Source organism: Syngnathoides biaculeatus, chromosome 10, assembly GCF_019802595.1.
Source record: "Syngnathoides biaculeatus isolate LvHL_M chromosome 10, ASM1980259v1, whole genome shotgun sequence".
In the NCBI taxonomy this organism is placed as follows: Eukaryota; Metazoa; Chordata; class Actinopteri; order Syngnathiformes; family Syngnathidae; genus Syngnathoides; species Syngnathoides biaculeatus.
Genome location: NC_084649.1, coordinates 28,647,919 through 28,670,659, shown reverse-complemented (window position 1 = coordinate 28,670,659; position 22,741 = coordinate 28,647,919). Strand labels below are relative to the sequence as shown.

Below are 22,741 nucleotides of genomic sequence, written 5' to 3'. Positions count from 1 at the left end.
CCCTGCATAATCGTGGATTTTGATCTCAAAGCTCTTTGTTTTCATAATTTATTGTATATTCATTACATTAAGGTGCACTTAGAAGTCTTACATTCTCTCCTAAATAGATGGGGTGCCTTATAATGTGGTGCACCTTATGTGCACACGGAATTCTAAATCCCGTCAATGTAGTTCTGTGACTTGTCCAATGAAATACTGTACACCTGAAGACAGTAGTTACATTGTTAGCATGCATGTTAGCATGTGTTTTAGCATGTACGTAAGCTTCGATATGATGGCGCTCACAACAGAGTGAGGAACAATTGTTTTGTGTCAATTATTTCTTCAGTCATTGTTTTATTTGTTTTATTATTTGTTACTTATGCCATTATGTTTGCTGTGATGTGATATTTTTAGTTTCAATGTGACATTGTGAATGTGAAAAACATCTTCAGTAATTACTTGCCTACACTGGCAGTGTGTGGGAAATATATGCTTCTTCAGCTTACAATAAATGTAGAATTGCAATTGTTCCTCGCTGCCTCATATGGGAGCTTGCATACATGGTAAAACACATACATGCTAACAATGTAACTAGTGTGTACAGGTATTCTTCATTGCTCTAGTCACACAACAACACTTACTGATTCTGGAACTTGTGCACTTCGGTACGCTGTGCATTTTGGAGAAAATTTAAGACTTAAGTGCATCTTATGGTCGCAAAATTATGGCACATATCATTCATAGGTATTTCAAAATTGCATCCATTAATCACTGATTTTGCTTATTTTCAGGGGAGGGAAAGGAACATAACCAATGAGGGAACAATGAGGACATTCTAATGGACCCTTCCGACTGGCGATCTTCAGCACACACCCCCTCCCCCACCCCCTAGCTACAGTTGCCATGCCCCAAAATCTTCCAAAATGGCGACTGAACATAACTGAACTGGATTCTCTTATTGCGTATTCCAGATAATATTGGGGGATGTTTTTTGCCAAAAGCGTCAGACATGTCCAAGAGAGTTCTACAGAGGTCTCAAATATTTCACGCAAGGATATGTACACGGAATTAAGATTTTGGACGAAGCAATATCAGAGTTACAGCAAAATGTTGGCAATCGATGCAAAAAAAAAAGTTGACGCCTCACAAACTTCATATTGAAATCCAACAGGATAAAATTGTGGAATCGTACTGAGTGTGTAATTTAGGGTGAGTACTTTTTAGTTGGAAAAATCATGAGTAATATCATTTTATTCTTTATAAGTGAGTGGGTGTATTCATTTGATTTGGCTCGTAATTGAACCCAGTGCTCTGTTTTAAAAGTCTGATGTGATACAAATGGGCAAATAGACATTTCTCTTGCATGACGTGGCACATTTAGATATCACTAACCCGACTCTTCGGCACAAAACATACACTTCATTCAGCAGATCAGTGATACACTAACAAAGTGAAAGTTGTTCTCCTGCAATGTATAAAGCACTTATAATAATGAAATCAAACTCAGAGAAGATACTTCTCCCTCACTTACCTTCGAACATACAGCCTTGTGTTTGTTATTGTCAATATTTAGTTGTACGTGCGGTCTTCCGCAAGCCTTAATCCATCGTAGACACTTCCTCAACTGTGTTTTAGGCTTTGGAAAAGGAATCACCTGGGCCCCTTGTACCCTAGCAGGATATCTTTCATCAGAATTGCACGTGCTCCAAGCGCATCTGAGGACTATTTTGTTCATAACATTAACTAACCAAGCGCACGCGACCGATAACCAGCATTGCTTGTGGGATATGACGACAAGAGGGGCGGGTCAACCCAGGGGTTAAAACAATTCGGCTATCTGATTGGCTATCATTGTACGAGTGATTGACAGGTTGGAAAGGTCCATTGTTTAGTTTTCCTACTAATTTAATTTGTCAATGTTAAGCACTGCCATATTCTGTGGTACTGTAATTTGGCTTTCTGGGCTTCCAACTGCACCAACCAGACTGTGTCAGAGAGCTATCAGAGATAACAATAGGTGGTGGGATCTATATCAAAGAAAAGTGGTGTACAGACTTTTCTGAGCTCAGCACACACTGCAGCCAAGATAGAAGTCACTATTTTTTTTTTTTTTACTTTATTCTAATTGGTGCACTAGTTCCCTCTTTCATCCTCACCAGTATTTTTCCTCAAGGTAACATGAATCGCCCACTGCTTTAGTGAGAGCAGTGACACCAGGATAGTGTGGTATGGTATTCAGACCATTACGGACAATAAACCCTGACTACAGACCTGCAACAGCTCCACCTCCCTGCTCAATGGGCTAAATTACTTTTTTGCTCACTGTGTGTGACAAGACACCTCTCAACAGGATCAACCCACGAAAAGCCCTGGGTCTAGGGATTGTGCAGCTGAACTCAAACATGTTTTCACAGAAATCTTCAACACCTCCTTGAGTCAGGTTATTGTTCTCACTTGCTTCTAAGCCATCACCATCATCCTTGGCCCAAAGAAGCCTCAATGACTACCATCCGGCTATTCATTGATTTCAGCTCAGCATTAAAATCCTTCGTCTCTCAACTACAAACTGTACCAGCTGTGGCTGAACACTTGAATGTGCAACTGGCGGATGGACTTTCTGACAGGGAGACTGCAGGCAGTACATGTTGGCAGCAACACAACTTTAAGTTTCCAGGGAATTCCCATTTTTCAGCCAAAAGACTTTCTCATACAGAGTCAAGTGATGATAAGGCAGGTTCAAATTCAAATTCTCAGATTGAATGAGCTGTCTGTGCCTATTGTAAGAAGCCCTGCCACGTGATTCTGTTTGCAGAAACCTCAAATACAAAAATCAGTCCATTAGTTCCCCAAATGGTTGTGCATATATCGCACCTCAGCCTTCCTTGGCAGGTGGTTCAGAGGAGAGTTTTGGTTTTGACAATGAACTTTCAGATTCTGAACTTCGGTGAAGATTTTGCCTTTTATTCACAATAGTTCGGTTTCACTTACGGGAGATAATTCTACCCCAAACCCCGTTACTATTATGAGGGACACTGGAGCTCTGAATTCTCTGATTTTGAAGGATGTTTTGCTCTTTTCTGCAGAGTCATCAGCTAACTCAGATATTATTATTAAGGGTATAAAAGGCTGTTCTCTTGCTCCTTTGCATTTTGTGAATTTGACTTCAGATCTGGTATTTGACACCATCGAAGTGGGTGTTCTCGACTCTCTTGGAGTTCCGGGTCTTGATTTTGTGATCGGCAATGATCTTATGGGGACACAAGTTGGCGCTGATCCTATTGTCACTGTTTCTCCGGAGTGTTCGCCCAATACAGAGCAATTAGAGTATGACGTTACGGGTATTTTTCCGGCTTATGCAATGACTCGTTTGATGTCAAAAGACATTTCTTCCAAGACTTCCTTGTCGAATTATTCCATTTGTAATCTCAGATACATTTATTGTCCATTCTGTGGCCTTAGAGGCTGATAACTTATCGACAAACTCTTCAGGTACTACTGAGAAGTCTGAAAATATGTTAAAGAACAAACAAGTTAGTTGTATTGAGACAACACTCTACTCGCCAGTTAGTGTTGTACAGTTGATGATGATGCAAGCATCAATGACAATTTTGATGTTTGTTAGCAATGTCAAGTTTCTTGATGTGTGATAATGCTTCAACAAAGTTGTGCAATTCTGATGTGTTAGCTCACCTTGATGAGAAAGTGACACATTTGTTAACTGACCAGAAACCCGAAATGTCATAATTGCTTTTTGAGTTTTATCACCCGTTTCCAGATGTGCTTGGCCGCACATACCTAGTTAGTCATGAACTAGATGTTAGTGATGCTGTATCTGTGGAACAACACCCAAATCAAATGAATCCTCCAATGAGTGAGATTCTGTGGAAATGGAGTGGTGGTGGTGGTTGGCGTTGCTGCGCTAACATGAACACTCAATACACTGTCATGAACTGACTCCTACCCTCTGCTGAGAATGCACGTCGGTCAAGCTACAGTGCAGAAAATAAGTCTTTGAACACCCTGATATATTGTAAGTTCTCCCTCTTAGAAATCATGGAGGGGACTGAAATTGTCATCATAGGTGCATATCCACTGTGGGAGAGATAATTTAAAAGGAAAAATCCAAAAATCACATTGTATGATATTTTTTTGTGATTTATTTGTGTGATACAGCTGTAAAAAAGTATTTGAACACCTGTCTATTAGCTAGAATTCTGACCCTCAAAGACCTGTTAGTCCGCCTTTAAAAGTCCACCTGTACTGCATGTATTATAATGAATCAGATGCACCAGTATAAGGTTGTTAGCTGTATGACGACACCTGTCCACTCCATACAATCAGAAAGACTATAACTTGTAACATGGCCAAACCAAAGAGCTGTCTAAAGACACCAGAGACAAAATTGTACAACTCCACATGGCTGGAAAGGGCGACTGAGAAATTGCCAAGCAGCTTGGTAAAAAAAAAGTCCACTGTTGGTGCAATCATTAGAAAATGAAAGAAGCTAAACATGACGGTCAATTTCAATTGGAGTGGAGCCTCATGCAAGATATGACCTCGTAGGGTCTCAATGATCCTTAGAAAAGTGAGTGAATCAGCCCAGGACAACATGACGGGACTTGGTCAATGACCTGAAAAGAGTTGGGACCACCGTTTCCAAGGTGACTGTTGGTAACACAGTAACACGTCATGGTTTGAAATCATGCATGGCACGGACGGTTCCCCTGCTTAAACTAGCACGTCAAGGCTCATCTCAAGTTTGACAATGACTATTTGGATGATACAGAGGAGTCATGGGAGAAGGTTTTGTGGTCAGATGAGACCAAAATGGAACTTTTTGGTCATAATTCCACTAGCCATGTTTGAAGGAAGATGAATGATGAGTTCCATCCCAAGAATACCATGTCTACTGTGAAGCATGGGTTTGGTAGCATCATGCTTTGGGGGCCAGGGGGGTTCTCCACATGGGACAGGACAACTGCACTGTATTAAGGAGAGGATAACAGCGGCCATATATTGTGAGATTTCAGGGAACAACCTCTTTCCCTCAGTCAGAGCATTGAAGATGTGTAGTGGCTGGGTCTTTCAACATGACAATGACCCGAAGCACACAGCCAAGAAAACCAAGGAGTGGCTCCGTAAGAAGCATATAAAGGTTCTGGCATGGCCTAGTCCGTCTCTCGACCTAAACCCAATAGAACATCTTTAGAGGGAGCTGAATATCTGTGTTTCTCAGCAACGGCCCAGAAACCTGTCTGATCTAGAGAAGATCTGTGTAGAGGAAAATCCCTCCTGCAGTCTGTGCAAACCTGGTGAACCGCTTCAGGAAACGTTTGACCTCTGTAATTGCCAACAAAGGCTACTGTACCAAATATTAACATTGGCTTTCTCAGGTGTTCAAATACTTATTTGCAGCTGTATCACATCAATAAATCATTAAAAAAAATTAAAAAAAAAAAAAAAATCATACATTGTGCTTTCTGGATTTTTCTTTTTAGATTATCTCTCTTACATTGGATATGCACCTATGATGAAAATTTCAGACCACTCCATGATTTTTAACTGGGAGAACTTGCTATATAGCAGGGTGTTCAAATACTCATTTTCTTCACTGTATATGCATGAATGAGTGGGGTGGAGGGGGGAAAGTGAGGCTCCGGGGAGAAGAGATTGTGAGGGTAGATGACTTCAAATAATTGGGATCAACAATCCAGAGCAATGGTGAGTGCCGCAAGGGAGTGAAGAAACGGGTATTAAAAACGGGTATGTATTATGTGACACTACTTTGCGAAACTGATGAATGAAGAAAATGAGAGAGAAAGGAAGAGTAGAAGAGCCAAGTGTGAAGGACTAGGAAGTGTCAATGATTTGTAAGGGGGAAGTTAGAAAGGCACTACAAAGGATACAAAATAGAAAGGCATTTGGTTCTGATGATATCCCAGTGGAGATATGGACGTAATTTGAAAAAATATAGCAGGGTGTTCAAATACTTATTTTCTTCACTGTACGTACGTGAGCAAGTTTGACCTTCTGAATGGCTTCTGGCAAGTGCCTCTCATGAACCGTGCTAAGAAGATTGCGGCATTCACTACACCTGACTGACTGTATCAATACAAAGTGCAATGTTCCAAAGGCTCGTCAACAACGTGAAATTGGGTCTCAAAAAGCCTACATGGATGATGTCATTATTAACGCCATTGAAGAGGATTCAGGAGTTCTCCGACACACTGTCGGCAGGGAAACTGACTGTCCATCTTGCAAAGTGTGAGTTTGAAAGACCCAGGTTGAATTCTTGAGCCATGTTTTAAGGTACAACTGGGTACAACCAGTTGTTGGAGGCTATTGCACGCACTGATGTGCTCTCCAAAGTAAAGTTGTGTTTGATGTTTGATACTTCTGTTGTATTTATCTTTGTTTTTGTTTCTGTATTTTCCATTTTCACACGTTTTAAGTGTTACTTAGTTATATTACAACAAAGTTCCTCTGTAACTTTCTTTTCCTTAAGGGGGAGAGTGTTGTGCGCGTGTGTGTGTGCATTTTTATTCTTTGTTCTCTTTATTTTCCTTTTATGCTTTTAAGATGTTAAGATGCGGGTGTTTGTGACACTGTTTCCTTTCATCCTTTTAAGTCCTTATGATTTGACGCGGTTTGCTCTAATGCTCTTGGGTCCTTGTGACGTGAACTCTTTCTGTCCTTTGTGACACGGACATCTGAAATGTTTCAAGGATTACCTATGTAAGGACGAGAAAGACGGATAACAAGGCTTCTTCTAACAACTTCACCGCTGCTCTGGGAAGGTACGCTGCTTGGAACACTAACTGCACGGATGCCTGACAACTTCCGTTTTTGGACCGGCTGGAACGTTTGCTAACTTGGAATACCTGCTGGGATGAACATTTGTTTGTTTGGGAACACCCGTTCAACAGTGGTGACTATTCGCCATAGTGGCTCAACTACTCTGTTCTTGAACGCCCATTTTGTGTAAGCCATTTTATCGTGGTTGTGTTGTGTTGATGTGTGTGAGATTAAATTGACAGAAACGCAATGCAACCGCCTTGTCGCATTTTGCTGGTTTGAACAAAGGGGGCGTTAGGCTAAATTCACAAGTGGGCAAACTGTGTTTCCTCTGCAGGGTGTCCAGGATCTCCAATAGAAATAGGGTGAAAAGTGCTGACATCTGGGTAGGGCTCAGAGTAGAGCCACTGGTTCCTTCATATTGAGAAGAGCAGGATGAAATAGCTGGGGCATCTAATTCAGATGCTTCCCGGACACCTCCCCTAGAGAGGTGTTCCGGGCATGTCTTACTGGAAGGAGACCCAGCCGGAATGACCCAGGACATTCTAGACGCTGTCTCGGTTGACCTGGGAGCACCTCAGGATCCTACTGGAAGAGATGGATGAAGTGGCTGGGGAAAGGGAAGTCTGGGGATCCCTGCTAAAGCTACTGTCCTTGCAACCCAACTTCAGATAAGATATAGATGATGGATGGATGCTCAAATAATATATTGTGCAACCCTAATGTAGTTTTTACAATACATAATAAAAGCAGTCAACAGTCACTCCACACCAGTCCTGGCTCTCATGCACTGGTTACCTGAGCTTTAGTAATTTAAGATACTTCTGTTTTTAAACGGTCGGGCTCTTGGAACTCTGTGACCACTGTCTGTGATCACAAGGTGGAATTTTACTCACATCAGTGGAACTCTTCTTCTAAATTTGTTCATTGATTATTTTACTACTTTGTTGAAATATGCATGCTTTCATTTTTTAAAATTGTTTTACTTTAAATTGTTGTCTTATTTTGCAATTCAAAGCACTTTGTAGTTTGTTTTGAAAATGTATTATTTTAATGACTATGATTAGGATGATAATTATTTAATCTGGGTTTAACTCGGTAATTTAGTGTCTAAAGACAATACATTTCAAACTTGGCCATTCTGTACATACCTCAGGAATTTCTTGTGAGGTAGTGTAAAGCTGATTTTATTGCCTAAAACTGATGTCCTGTCAAATTTGCAGTCTTCTTCCATTTTTAGCAGGGAGTCTGGTTTACTATTCTGGAAAGAAAAAAAGAGAAATAATCTCACATAAGCATGAAAAGAATATCGATAGGGAAACCAAAATATATTTTTGGGCGAGAATTACATAGTTCATAGTGGAATCAAACCAACTAGAGTATCTTCTTCTTTTCCTTTCGGCTTGTCCCGTTAGGGGTCGCCACAGCATGTCATCTTTTTCCATTTTAGCCTATCTTGTGCATCTTCCTCTCTAACCCCAACTGCCCTCATGTCTTGCCTCACCACATCCATCAACCTTCTATTTGGTCTTCCTCTCGCTCTTTTGCCTGGCAGCTCCATCCTCAGCACCCTTCTACCAATATACTCACTCTCTCACCTCTGAACATCTCCAAACCATCGAAGCTCTCTCGAACTTTGTCTCCAAAACATCCAACTTTGGCTGTCCCTCTAATGAGCTCATTTCTAATCCTATCCAACCTGCTCACTCCGAGCGACATCCTCAACATCTGCATTTCTGCTACCTCCACTTCTGCTTCCTTTTGTTTCTTCAGTGCCGCCGTCTCTAATCCGTACATCATGGCTGGCCTCACCACTGTTTTATAAACTTTGCCCTGCAAACAGGAAGGGCCTCAGAGCTAATCCATGATGCAGTCCCACATCCACCTTAAATTCTTCTGTCACACCGAAGGCACACCTCACCATTGTTCTGCTGCCCTCATACTCCTGTACTATTCTAACATATTTCTCTGCCACACCAGACTTACGCATACAGTACAACAGTTCCTCTCTTGGTACTCTGTCATGGGCTTTCTCTAGATCCACAAAGACGCAATGTAGCTCCTTCTGACCTTCTCTGTACTTTTCCACAAGCATCCTCAAAGCAAATAATGCATCTGAGGTACTCTTTCTAGGCATGAAACCATATTGTTGCTCGCAGATACTTATTTCTGTCCTAAGTCTAGCCTCCACTACTCTTTCCCATAACTTCATTGTGTGGCTCATCAACTTTATTCCTGTATATAATTCCCACAGCTCTGAACATCTCCTTTGTTCTTAAAAATGGGACCTAGTACACTTTTCCTCCATTCTTCAGGCACCTTTTTGCTCGCTAGTATTCAGTTGAATGAGTTGGTCAAAAACTCTACAGCCATCTCTCCAAATTGTTTCCATACCTCCACCGGTATGTCATCAGGACCAACTGCCTTTCCATTTTTCATCCTTTGTTGTGCCTTTCTAACTTCATCCTTACAAATCATTGCCACTTCTTGGTCCTTCACACTTGCCTCTTCTACTCTTCCTTCTCTCTGATTTTCTTCATTCATCAACTTCTCGAAGTATTCTTTCCATCTATTTAGCACACTACTGGCACCAATCAACACATTTCCATCGCTATCCTCAATCACACTTACCTGCTGCACATCCTTCCCATCTCTATCCCTCTGTCTGGCCAACCTGTAGAGAGATCCTTTTCTCCTTCTTTTGTGTCCATCCTGGTGTATATGTCGTCATATACCTCGTTGAGCCTTGGCCACCTCTACCTTTGCCCAACGTCGCATCTCAATGTACTCCTTTCGCCTCTCCTCAGTCCTCTCAGTGTCCTACTTCCTCTTCTCTAATCTCTTTCCTTGTATGACTTCCTGTCTCTTTCTCCCCTTTCCTACCAGAAGACACACCAAGTACTCTCCTCCCTGTCTCTCTGATCACCTTGGCTGTAGTAGTCCAGTCTTCTGGGAGCTTCTGCTATACATCGAGAGTCTGTCTTACCTCTTCCGCCGCATAACATTCTTCCTTTCTCAGCTTCCACCAAAGGCCTCTCTGCTCTACTGCTCTACCTTCTGCTCTGACTTCTTAATCTTCCTACCCACCACCAGAGTCATCCTACACACCACCATCCTATGCTGTTGAGCTACACTCTCTCCTACCACTACTTTACAGTTAGTAACCTCCCTCAGATTACATCTTCTGTACAAAATATAATCCACCTGCGTCCTTCTACCTCCGCTCTTGTATGTCACTATATGTTCCTCCCTCTTCTGGAAATAAGTGTTCACTACAACCATCTCCATCCTTTTTGCAAAGTCCACCACCATCTGTCCCTCAAAGTTCCTTTCCTGGATGCTGTACATATCCATCACTTCTTCATCGCCCCCTGTTTCCTTCACCAATATGTCCATTACAATTGCACCAAACACAACTCTCTCTGTTTGGGATGCTCAGAACTACTTCATCTGGTTTCTTCCAGAATTTCTCTTTCAACTCTAGGTCATATCCTACCTGTGGGGCAGAGCCGCTAACCACATTATACATAACACCCTCAATTTCAAATTTCAGTCTCATCACTTGATCTGACACTGTTTTCACCTCCAAGACATTAGCCAGCTCTTCCTTTAAAATAACGTCTACTACATTTCTCTTCCCATCTACTCCATGGTAGAATAATTTAAACCATGCTCCAAAACTTCTAGCCTTACACCTTTTCCCCAACCTTCCTCCTAATCATCATGTCAACCAACTCCTGAGCTTTTCCTGTCATCGTCCCAACAGACAACGTCCCTACACTCAGTTGTAGGCTCTGTGCATTCCTCTTTTTCTTCTCACGACGAATCCGGTTTCCTCGTCTTCTTTGTCTTCCACCCACAGTAGCTGAATTTCCACCGACACCCTGCAGGTTAGCAGTACCGGGGGCAGGTGTTGTTAACCCGGGCCACGACCGATCTGGTATGGAATTCTCTAGATGAACGCTCATATTTGTTTGGCACAGTTTTTACGCCGGATGCCATTCCTGACGCAACCCTCTGCATTTATCCGGGCTTGAAACCGGCCTCCAGATTGCACTGGTTTGTGCCCCCATCGGGCTGCATTAAACCAACTAGAGTATACTGGTAGTAATACTATACAGTACTTTATGTCAATATTTATTGCTAGTTTGCAGCAACTTAGCGAGATGACAAATTCACAGAAGTTGAGTCTTGATAAAGCATACAGACTTAAGTGTGTATACAAATTAGTTTGTCTCAAGTATTTCTTCAGTTCAGTTGCCAAATATACTTTACAAAATAGTCCGAGACTTCAATATAATCGCTATTCCAAAGGATAAAAATCTTCCCTAATTGTACCAATAAAACAAAACAAGTACTCCTCCTTTGCAATACCTCTTGTCAAAAGTCTCCAACATAAAATGACTGGTTTTCCAGCATATGAATGGACACCATGTCTTTAGCAATGTTCAGCACAACTGACTCATGATTCCAGTGAAGCCGATTGAATCCAGAAGGAACTGTGCATTGTTTGTACTTTATCGGTAAACTTTTGCATCACCAAAAGCAAGGAAATCTCTCCAGCGTTTTTAAATTTTTCCCGTTTTATTAATGTTGAAAATATTTATAAAAAAGATCTCACCTTGTATTTCCATCTTGCCTCAGTCTTGTTTTTAATCTGCTCTCTATTTTCAAACTTTTCAGTTTGCTTCAATGCTTCCTTCCCTGATATCGTCACAATATTCCTCACAGCCTGGTAAAAAAAAAAAAAAAGGAATGTATTACTTGCAATTGAAGATATCTTGTGGATAAATGATATCCAAAACTATCCATCGATCCATTTTTCATTCCACTTATCCTAAAGCGTCATGAGTGAGCTGGACCCTATCCCTGCTGACTCTGGGTGAGAGAGGGGGGTACACCCTGAATTGGTTCCCAGCTAATTGCATGGCACATATGAATAAACAACTATTTTTACTCACATTCAAAATGTTAATCTCTGACAAACACCAGTTCCTCGAGATCATCTTTTTAAAAGCATCAATATTTCAGACAACGTTTGTATTGGAATCGATGGACAAATGTTATTGACACACATGTACAAAAAACAGATAGTGGAAAAGACTAATGGTGATGAATAAATATGTAATGGGAATCTTCTTCTTTTCCTTTCGGCTTGTCCCGTTAGGGGTCGCCACAGCGTGTCATCTTTTGCCATCTTAGCCTATCTCCTGCATCTTCCTCTCTAACCCCAACTGCCCTCATGTCTTCCCTCACCACATCCATAAACCTTCTCTTTGGTCTTCCTCTCGCTCTTTTGCCTGGGAGCTCCATCCTCAGCATCCTTCTACCAATATACTCACTCTCTCGCCTCTGAACATGTCCAAACCATCGAAGTCTGCTCTCTCGAATCTTGTCTCCAAAACATCCAGCTTTGGCTGTCCCTCTAATGAGCTCATTTCTAATCCTATCCAACCTGGTCACTCCGAGCGAGAACCTCAACATCTTCATTTCTGCCACCTCCAGTTCAGATTCCTGTTGTTTCTTCAGTGCCACTGTCTCTAATCCGTACATCATGGCCGGCCTCACCACTGTTTTGTAAACTTTGCCCTTCATCCTAGCAGACACTCTTCTGTCACATAACACACCAGACACCTTTCGCCAGCTGTTCCAACCTGCTTGGACCCGTTTCTTCACTTCCTGACCACACTCTCCATTGCTCTGTATTGTTGACCCCAAGTATTTGAAGTCATCCACCCTCGCTATCTCTTCTCCCTGTAGCCTCACTCTTCCCCCTCTACTTTTCTCATTCACGCACATATATTCTGTTTTACTTCGGCTAATCTTCATTCCTCTCCTTTCCAGTGCATGTCTCCATCTTTCCAATTGTTCCTCTGCATGCTCCCTGCTTTCACTGCATATGACAATATCATCTGCGAACATCATGGTCCAAGGGGATTCCAGTCTAACCTCATCTGTCAGCCTATCCATTACCACTGCAAACAGGAAGGGGCTCAGAGCTGATCCCTGATGCAGTCCCACCTCCACCTTAAATTCCTTTGTCACACCTAAGGCACACCTCACCATTGTTCTGCTGCCATCATACATGTCCTGTACTATTTTAACATACTTCTCTGCCACACCAGACTTACGCATGCAGTACCACAGTTCCTCTCTTGGTACTCTGTCATAGGCTTTCTCTAGATCCACAAAGACACAATGTAGCTCCTTCTGACCTTCTCTGTACTTTTCCACGAGCATCCTCAAGGCAAATAATGCATCTGTGGTACTCTTTCTAGGCATGAAACCATACTGTTGCTCGCAGATACTTACTTCTGACCTGAGTCTAGCCTCCACTACTCTTTCCCATAACTTCATTGTGTGGCTCATCAACTTTATTCCTCTATAGTTCCCACAGCGCTGAACATCCCCTTTGTTCTTAAAAATGGGAACTAGAACACTTTTCCTCCATTCTTCAGGCATCTTTTCGCCCGCTAGTATTCTGTTGAATAAGTTGGTCAAAAACTCCACAGCCATCTCTCCAAATTGCTTCCATACCTCTACCGGTATGTCATCAGGACCAACTGCCTTCCCATTTTTCATCCTTTGTAATGCCTTTCTGACTTCCCCCTTAGTAATCATTTCCACTTCCTGGTCCTTCACTCTTGCCTCTTCAACTCTTCCTTCTCTCTCATTTTCTTCATTCATCAACTTCTCAAAGTATTCTTTCCATCTATTTAGCACACTACCGGCACCAGTCAACACATTTCCATCTCTATCCTTAATCAGCCTAACCTGCTGCACATCCTTCCCATCTCTATCCCTCTGTCTGGCCAACCTGTAGAGATCCTTTTCTCCTTCTTTCGTGTCCAACCTGGTGTACATGTCTTCATATGCCTCTTGTTTAGCCTTTGCCACCTCTACCTTTGCCCTACGTCGCATCTCGATGTACTCCTTTCGCCTCTCCTCAGTCCTCTCAGTATCCCACTTCTTCTTCGCTAATCTCTTTCCTTGTATGACTCCCTGTATTATGGGGTTCCACCACCAAGTCTCCTTCTCCCCTTTCCTACCAGATGACACACCAAGTACTCTCCTGCCTGTCTCTCTGATCATCTTGGCTTTCGTCGTCCAGTCTTCCAGGAGCTTCGGTTGTCCATCGAGAGCCTGTCTCACCTCTTTCCGGAAGGCCGCACAACATTCTTCCTTTCTCAGCTTCCACCACATGGTTCTCTGCTCTACCTTTGTCTTCTTAATCTTCCTACCCACCACCAGAATCATCCTACATACTACCATCCTATGCTGTCGAGCTACACTCTCCCCTACCACTACTTTACAGTCAGTAACCTCCTTCAGATTACATCGTCTCCACAAAATATAATCTACCTGCGTGGTTCTACCGCCGCTTTTGTAGGTCACTATATGTTCCTCCCTCTTTTGGAAATAAGTGTTCACTACAGCCATCTCCATCCTTTTTGCAAAGTCCACCACCATCTGCCCTTCAAAGTTCCTTTCCTGGATGCCGTACTTACCCATCACTTCTTCATCGCCCCTGTTTCCTTTACCAATATGTCCATTACAATCTGCACCAATCACAACTCTCTCGCTGTCTGGGATGCTCAGAACTACTTCATCTAGTTCCTTCCAGAATAATATGTAATGTAAATATGTAATGGGAATAGACTAATGAAAATCAGGCAATGCTTTTTTGTGTGGACTAAAACAAACTATGGAAACTGGCCTTGGGAAAAATATTGGAACCCTTAATGTTTGGTTTTACAAATCTTTAAAGGGAATCATGGAAATCAAACTTTCTTTTTGTAACTCTGGTAAATTGAGAGGTAAGTCGAAAGGCAAACCTCTCAATTGACCATTTTATCTCTGTTCCTACCCTCATCTATGGTCACCATCAGTGGGTCGTGACTGAAAGAACAAAATCCTAGATACAAGTGGCCGAAATGAGTTTCCTCCACAGGGTGTCTTGGCTCTGCCGTGTCAGCTGCTGCTCCTCCACATTGAGATGATCCACATGAGGGGGTTGGGTTATCTGATTCAGATGCCTCCCTGGTGAGGTGTTCGGGGGGACATCCCACCGGAAACAGATCCCGGGGATGATGCAGGACACGCTGGAGAGATTATGTCTCCCGGCTGGCATTGGAACACCTCGGGATCCCTCTTGAGTAGCTGGATGGACTTGCTGAGGAAAGGATAGTCTGGCCATCCCTGCTAAAATTACTGCCCCCACGACCCGGCCAGGAAAAGCGGTAGAAGAAGGATGGATGGATGGAAATATATGTAGTCCCGTGAAAAAGTATTCGCCCCATTCCTGATGTTTGGGGTTTTTTTTTTTTTCCACACAAAGGTTTAAAATCCTCAAACCAGTTTCAACAACAACAACAACCCAAGGAAATAAAAAATGCAGTTTTTAAAAGACAATTAAATTTTTAAGGCACAAAAAAATCCAGACCTTTCTGACACTCTGTAAAATAAAGTAATTGCCCCCTGAACCTAAAGACGGGCTGTGCTACCCTTGGCAGCAATAACTGAAATCAAGCATTTAGAATAATTGATAATGACTCTTTCACCTCAGCCTGGTGGAATTTTATCTCACTCTTTTTCTTTCTTCTTTTTCTTTGTTTCAACATTGCCATGTTGGAGACTTTTCTTGCAAAAACTAACCGTTTAAGGTCACACCACAGGATCTCAAATGGGTTTAAATCCGGACTTTGACATGCCCATGTCAAAATGTGATTTTTTTTTTTTTAACCGTTCACTGCCTCTGGTCCCCCTTCTGAAAAGTCTGCCAATACAGAAGCTCTTTCCCCGATGTCCACATCCAGAGCTATTTTATGTCACACCTGACTTTCATCTTGGAATGTCAATGGCATTCAATCATGGGCAAAGAGAATTAAGATTCTGGATTATATCGAAATTTTACAACAGATTTACTCCTTTTACAAGAAACGCACCTGACTGAATCAGAAGAAGCCTCATTGATTCTTATTTTACTCTGCTTTATTCAGCCTTTTAGTTTTGGATTTTACTCTGGATTTTTTAGAGCCTTTTATAACTACAGACAAAGTTGCACAATAGATAGTACAGTACAGCACTGCAGTGGATCCAGAAGTCCGAAATATAATTATACAGGCCACGATATTCAAAACACTTAAATACAATTGACCCCTCCGTACAGGGCACTTAACCACGCCTCCTGAAGTGACGTCACGCCACGTGCGCCTACGTCAGACAAACAATAAGCAAAAAGGGCGGCGCAGCAAGAAAAGAATAGAGCGAAACTGTCCGATTTACCGGCTGATTTCTCACTCGCATTCTTAGCTAACAGTGAAATATCGTTGAAAAGCAGACAGCAGGGCTTCAAGTATTTCAATGGTATTTACATGCATATCGACGGAGAAACCATTGATATTAGCTCGAGATCTTTCCAGAGTCAGAGGAAGACCGAGAAGCCACATAATATAATATATTATAACCCAAAGACGAATTAGTCATTGAAAGTTTCCTATTTTTGTGTGACATATCACACTTGTGTGCAGAATCTGTATATGTATCTGTATAGCCGTTTGTGAACCGCCGTATGAAGGAAAAGAAGGCGAGGCTTGATTTACGAGTTGTTTTTCTCATTTTCTTTGTGTAACGTCACGCGCTCCCCTCAATAATTAATCTTGAATTAGTGCCGAACCTACGTAAGTCCCGACCGAGTACGACAATCACTACTTTAGTGTCCTCAAACATCCTTCCTTCAGTCTTGGTGTCTCGGTGCACGTCGAAGGTTTTTAGGACTGCTAGTCCGGTTTAGCTTAGCTAATTAGCTGCGAACTAAAGTACACGTTTGTGCAGTCAGATCATCGCAAAATACCGCTCAACACAGATCAAGTGTGTCAATCATTCACACTTAGCTATGTTATGCAAGCGAAGAACTGCTAATTCATTTTTATGAGACATGTATTGAAAATCAAATATAGGGCTTACCTTCGTGCAAACATATCTGTTCCGGTTGATGGATTCAGTTGATCATGCGGTCTTCCACAAAGTTTGATCCACCGAAGACATTTTTCGTACTCGGTCTTCTGTTCCAGTTGATTTTAGATGGATTCAGTTGATGATGCGGTCTTCCACAAAGTTTGATCCATCGAAGACATTTTTCGTACTGGGTCTTCGGTTTTGGAAAGGGTACGAATTTAACTCCACAAACTAGCCTTTCAGGATACCTGTCGTCACTATTATAAGGTCCGTGACTACACCTCTTAACCATATCTATTGTTAAAGAACCCAAATACGCGATAAAACGCCAACAGAAGCTATACTGGACCATGCAGCGTTGTCTGAGAAAACTGCAGGTCCAAAAAAGGGGTGTGGTTTATGCAGCTCTCTGGCCTCTGATTGGTCAGTGACGTGGATTGCGCAATTTCTACGGAGGGGTCAATTGGCACTGTGTGTTGGCAGATTTGTGTTTTACATAATGGCGGCACGGTGGATCAGCTGGAAAGTGTTGGCCTCACAGTTCTGAGGATCCGGGTTCAATTCCAGCCCAGACTGTGTGGAGTTTGCATGTTCTCCCCGTGCCTTAATGGGTTTTCTCCGGGCACTCCAGTTTCCTCACACATCCCAAAAACATGTGACATTAATTGGACACTCTAAATTCTCACTCTGCGGACCACCGACTGATCAGCCGGGAAGAGAACACTTGTCCTGCCCGAAACCAAAATTTAGGACGGGGGACTGCCCGGCTGGCTCCCGAGATCGGCCAAGACCTCGGCATTCAAAACAAACTTCTTATTCTTCTTTTGGCTTATCCCATTAGGGTTTATCATAGTGTCATCTTTCTCCATCCAAGCCTATCTCCTACATCTTCCTCTCTAACACCAACTGGCCTGATGCCTTCCCTCACAACATCCATCAATCTTCTCTTTGATCCTCCTCTTGCTCTTTAGCCTGGCAGTTCCATCCTCAGAACCCTTCTACCAATATATTCACTCTCTCGCCTCTGGACATGTCAAAACCATCGAAGCCTATTTCGAATTTAAGAATATCCAACTTTGGCTGTCCCTCTCATGAGATCATTTCTAATTCTATCCAACCTGCTCACTCCTAGCAAGAACCTCCACATCTTCATTTCTGCCACCTCTAGTTCTGCTTCCTGTTGTCTCTTAAGTGCCACCGTCTCTAATCTATGCATCATTGCTGGACTCACTGTGGTTTTTAGAACTTTGCCCTTCATCCAAGCAGAGACTCTTCTGTCACAGAATCAGAATCAGCTTTATTGGCTTAGTGTGTAAAAACACACAAGAAATGTTTCTCCGCCAGTGGGTGCTGCCCTTGTGGACATAAATAACAAGAACAACAAAGCAATAACACCAAAGAAAACAAAATAATTTGGTCAAAAACTCCACAGCCACCTCTCCAAATTACTTCCATATCTCCACTGGTGTATCATCAGGACCAAATGCCTTTCTATTTTTTATCCTTTTGTATCCTTTTTTATCCTTTCTAACTTCACCCTTACTAATCATTGACACTTCCTCGTCCTTCAACACTTGCCTCTTCTACTCTTCCTTTCTCTCTCATTTTCTTCATTCATCAGTTTCCCAAAGTAGTGGCACATAACACACCAGACACATTCCGCCAGCTATTCCAAACCCGTTTCTTCACTTCCTTGCACCACTCACCATTGCTCTGGATTGTTTATCCCAAGTATTTGAAGTCATCCACCCTCACGATCTCTTCTCCCCGGAGCCTCACTTTCCCCCCTCCACCCCACTCATTCACGCACATACAGTGAAGAAAATGAGTATTTGAACACCCTGCTATATTGCAGGTTCTCCCAGTTAAAAATCATGGAGTGGTCTGAAATTTTCATCATAGGTGCATATCCAATGTAAGAGAGATAATCTAAAAAGAAAAATCCAGAAATCACAATGTATGATTTATTTTTATTTTTTTTTTAAATGATTTATTGATGTGATACAGCTGCAAAAGTATTTGAACACCTGAGAAATCCAATGTACAGTAGCCTTTGTTTGCAATTACAGAGGTCAAACTATTCCTGCAGTTGTTCACCAAGTTTGCACACACTGCAGGAGGGATTTTGGCCCATGCCTCCACACAGACCTTTTCTAGATCAAAAGGTTTCTGGGCTGTCGGTGAGAAACACGGAGTTTCAGCACCCTCCAAAGATTTTCTATTGGGTTTAGGTCGAGAGACGGACTAGGCCATGCCAGAACCTTTATATGCTTCTTACGGTGCGACTCCTTGGATTTCCTGGCTGTGTGCTTCGGGTCATTGTCATGTTGAAAGACCCAGCCACTACCCATCTTCAATGCTCTGACTCAGGGAAAGAGGTTGTTCCCTGAAATCTCACAATATATGGCCGCTGTTATCCGCTCTCTAATACAGTACAGTTGTCCTGTCCCATGTGCAGAACCCCCCTGACCCCCCAAAGCATGATGCGACCACCCCCATGCTTCACAGTAGACATGGTGTTCTTGGGATGGAACTCATCATTCGTCTTCCTCCAAACATGGCTAGTGGAATTATGACCAAAAAGTTCCATTTTGGTCTCATCTGACCACAAAACCTTCTCCCACGACTCCTCATCATCCAAATGGTCATTGGCAAATTGAAGACAGGCCTTGACATGTGCTGGTTTAAGCAAGGGAACCGTCCGTGCCATCCATGATTTCACACCATGATGTCTTAGTGTATTACCAACAGTCACCTTGGAAACGGTGGTCCGAGCTCTTTTCAGGTCATTGACCAAGTCCTGTCGTGTAGTCCTGTGCTGATTCCTCACCTTTCTAAGGATCATTGAGACCCCACGAGGTGATATCTTGCATGGGGCTCCACTCCGATTGAGATTGACCGTCATGTTTAGCTTCTTCCATTTTCTAATGATTGCTCCAACAGTGGACCTTTTTTTCCCCCACCAAGCTGCTTGGCAGTTTCTCCGTCGCCCTTTCAAGCCATGTAGAGTTGTGCAATTTTGTTTCTGGTGTCTTTGGACAGTTCTTTGGTCTTGGCCATGTTATAGGTTTGATTCTTACTGAATGTATGGGGTGGACAAGTGTCTTTATCCAGCTAACGACCTCACACAGGTGCATCTGATTCAGGATATTACAGTATATGAAGTGGAGGTGGACTTTTAAAGGCGGACAAATGGGTCTTTCAGGGTCAGAATTCTAGCTGATAGACAGGTGTTCAAATACTTATTTGCAGCTGTATCACAAAAATATGTCGTTAAAAAACCCCATACATTGTGATTTCTGGATTTTTCTTTTTAGATTATCACCCTCACAGTGGGCATGCACCTACGATGAAAATTTCAGACCCCTCCATGGTTTTTAAGTGGGAGAACTTGCAATATAGCAGGGTGTTCAAATACTTATTTTCTTCACTGAGTATTCTGTTTTACTTTTCATTCATATCATTTCCAGTGCACATTTCCATCTTTGTAATTGTTCCTCCACTTGCTCCCTGCTTTCACTGCAGATCACAATATCATGTGCGAAAATCATGGTACAAGGGGATTCCAGTCTAACCTCATCTGTCAGCATGTCCATTACAACAGCAAACATGAAGGGGCTCAGTGCTGATCCCTGATGTAGTCTCACCTCCACCTTAAATTCTTCTGTCACACCTACAGCAGACCTCACCAATGTTCTGTTACCCTCATTCCTGTCCTATTCTATTTTGAAATATTTCTTCATCACACCAGACTTACGCATGCAGTACCACAGTTCGTCTCTTGGTTATAACTTCATTTTGTGTAGCTCATCAACTTTATTCCCATATAATTCCCACAGCTCTGCACATTGCCTTTGTTCTTAAAAATGGGAACTAGCACACTTTTTCTCCATTCTTCAGGCATATTTTCACCCGCTAGTATTCTGTTGAATCAGTTGGTCAAAAACTCTACAGCTACCTCTCCAAATTGCTTCCACCCCACCACCGGTATGTCATCAAGACCAACTGCCTTTCCATTTTTGTGGCTTTCTCACGTCCCCCTTACTTATCATTGACAATTCCTGGTCCTTCACACTAGCCTCTTCTACTCTTGCTTCTCTCCCATTTTCTTCGTTTTGTTTGTCTGATTGGCTGGCAACCAATTCAGGGTGTACTCAACCTCTTGCCATTGACAGCTGGGATCGGCTCCATCACTCCCGTGACCCTTGTGAGGATAAGCGGTGAAGAAAATGGATGGATGCATAACATAATCTCATATAAGTGTCACGGTGTAGCAACTGGTTATGTCGCTGCCTCATAGTTCCGAGGACTTGGGTTCAAACCCCGGCCCTACCTGTGTGTAGTTTGCATGTTCTCTCCGTGCTTGCGTGGGTTTCTTCTGGGCACTCCAGTCTATTCCCATATCCCAAAAGCATTAATTGGAAACTCTAAATTTCTCTTGGGTGTGAATGTGAGCATAACGTTTGTCTAAATGTGCTCAGCGACTGTCTGCCAACCAGTTCAGGGTGTACCCTGCCTCCTCCTCGATGATAGCTGGGATAGTCTCCAGCACTGCTGAGACTCTTTTGAGGATAAGCAGCTCAGAAAAAGAATGGTTGGGTAATATAATATAGGCAGCACTGTGGAGCAAGTGTTCAAATCCCAGCCCCGCCTGTGTGAAGTTTGCATGTTCTCCTTGTGCTTTCTTGGGTTTTCTGCAGGCACTCCGGTTTCCTCCCACATCCCAAAAACATGCAGTCACTCATATTTCAAAAATGTACGGCCCACAGATATAAAGTTGCGGGTGTGGCACACCAGTCATGCCCGCAGATATAAAGTTGCAGGTGTGTGTTCTGTTTGTAATTATGAGTGTACCCCTTTCAGAGTGGAGGGGGGGCGGTGTCAGGTAAACTAGGAAGTACAAGGAGGCTGAGCAGTAGCTTGTTAGAGTCCGTATGGTTCCGTGCGTAAAAAAAAAAACAAAAAAAAAACTGCGCTGGATCGGTTTTCATGTGTGCTGAGAGTATGGGACAGGCGCGCGGTGACGCAGCTTAGAGGGAACATTGGTCAAGACTGCACAAAATAAGCTAAGTCTATCAATATCTATGAATTTCTTCACATAATAAATTTTATCTGCATGATTTTTCGTGCTCAACTGTGCAGATTTGCGAGTGCGATGGCACACAGGCACGTACGCGCTCGTCAAATCACAGTGACTGCTCTATGTGTGATCGTGAGTGGGACTTGTGTCTTTTTCCATGTGCCATGCAATTGCTTGTCAACCAGGGCGTAACCCGACTCCTGGCCGAAGATGACTGAGATAGGCTCCAGTACTATCGCAAACCTTGTAAGGATAAAAAAATGGATATATGGATAATATACTACAATGATAGACTGGCATCCAGTTCAGGGTGTACCCAGTCACTTGCCCAAAGATAGCTGGGACAGGCTGCAGCACTCTCATGACCCTCATGAGTATAAGTGGCTCAGAATATGCATGGATGGATAATTTAACAATAGAATACACAAACTTAATTCCGATGAAGTTTGGTTGTGTTAAATAAAATCAGAATACACATATTACACATATACGCATATTTACAAATCAGATCCAACCTGTATTGAATTGTATCCACAACAAGACAATATCATTCATCTTCAAACTGATAAACATAATTGGTTTTAGCAAATAATCATTTACTTTGAATTTTATGGCTGCAACATGTTCAAAAAAGGTGGGAAAGCATCATCTTTACCACTGTGTTACATCACCTTTTGTTTTCACAACATTCAATTAACATCTAGGAACTGAGGACACTCATGTTTGACACTTTTGTAGGTGGAATTATTTCCAATTCTTATTTGATTAACAGCTCAACTGTTCAACAAACCGAGGTCTCCATTGTCATATTCTGCGCTGAGTAATGGGGTGCTAGTTTTCAATGCGAGACAGCTCTGGACTTCAAGCAGGCCAAGTCTTGTTGCCCCACTCGTATACGATGAAGCCACGCTGTTTAACACGTGCACA

At 42.5% G+C, this 22,741-nt stretch overlaps 2 protein-coding genes across 28 annotated transcripts in view; one reads left to right on the top strand and one right to left on the bottom strand.

The window, feature by feature from the left end:
* The window catches only part of phf2 (PHD finger protein 2), a 236,429-nt gene that overhangs the window by 64,473 nt on the left and 149,215 nt on the right, over positions 1 to 22,741 (bottom strand). For 10 of the 11 annotated variants that reach the window (XM_061831399.1, XM_061831392.1, XM_061831393.1 and 7 more), the window contains 2 exons: positions 11,399 to 11,509; positions 7,929 to 8,038 (listed from right to left, as the gene is read on the bottom strand). In XM_061831399.1, coding sequence (XP_061687383.1) covers positions 7,929 to 8,038; positions 11,399 to 11,509 — 221 coding nt within the window. Of the gene's footprint in view, positions 1 to 1,513; positions 1,653 to 7,928; positions 8,039 to 11,398; positions 11,510 to 22,741 lie in introns of all 11 variants that reach the window. The other variant, XM_061831394.1, reaches the window with a different exon arrangement.
* The window catches only part of LOC133506967 (general transcription factor II-I repeat domain-containing protein 2-like), a 129,181-nt gene continuing 107,359 nt past the window's right edge, over positions 920 to 22,741 (top strand). For all 17 annotated transcript variants that reach the window (XR_009796665.1, XR_009796659.1, XR_009796657.1 and 14 more), the window contains exon 1: positions 920 to 1,191. The gene's annotated coding sequence lies outside the window, so the exon portion shown is untranslated. The remainder of the gene's footprint in view (positions 1,192 to 22,741) is intronic.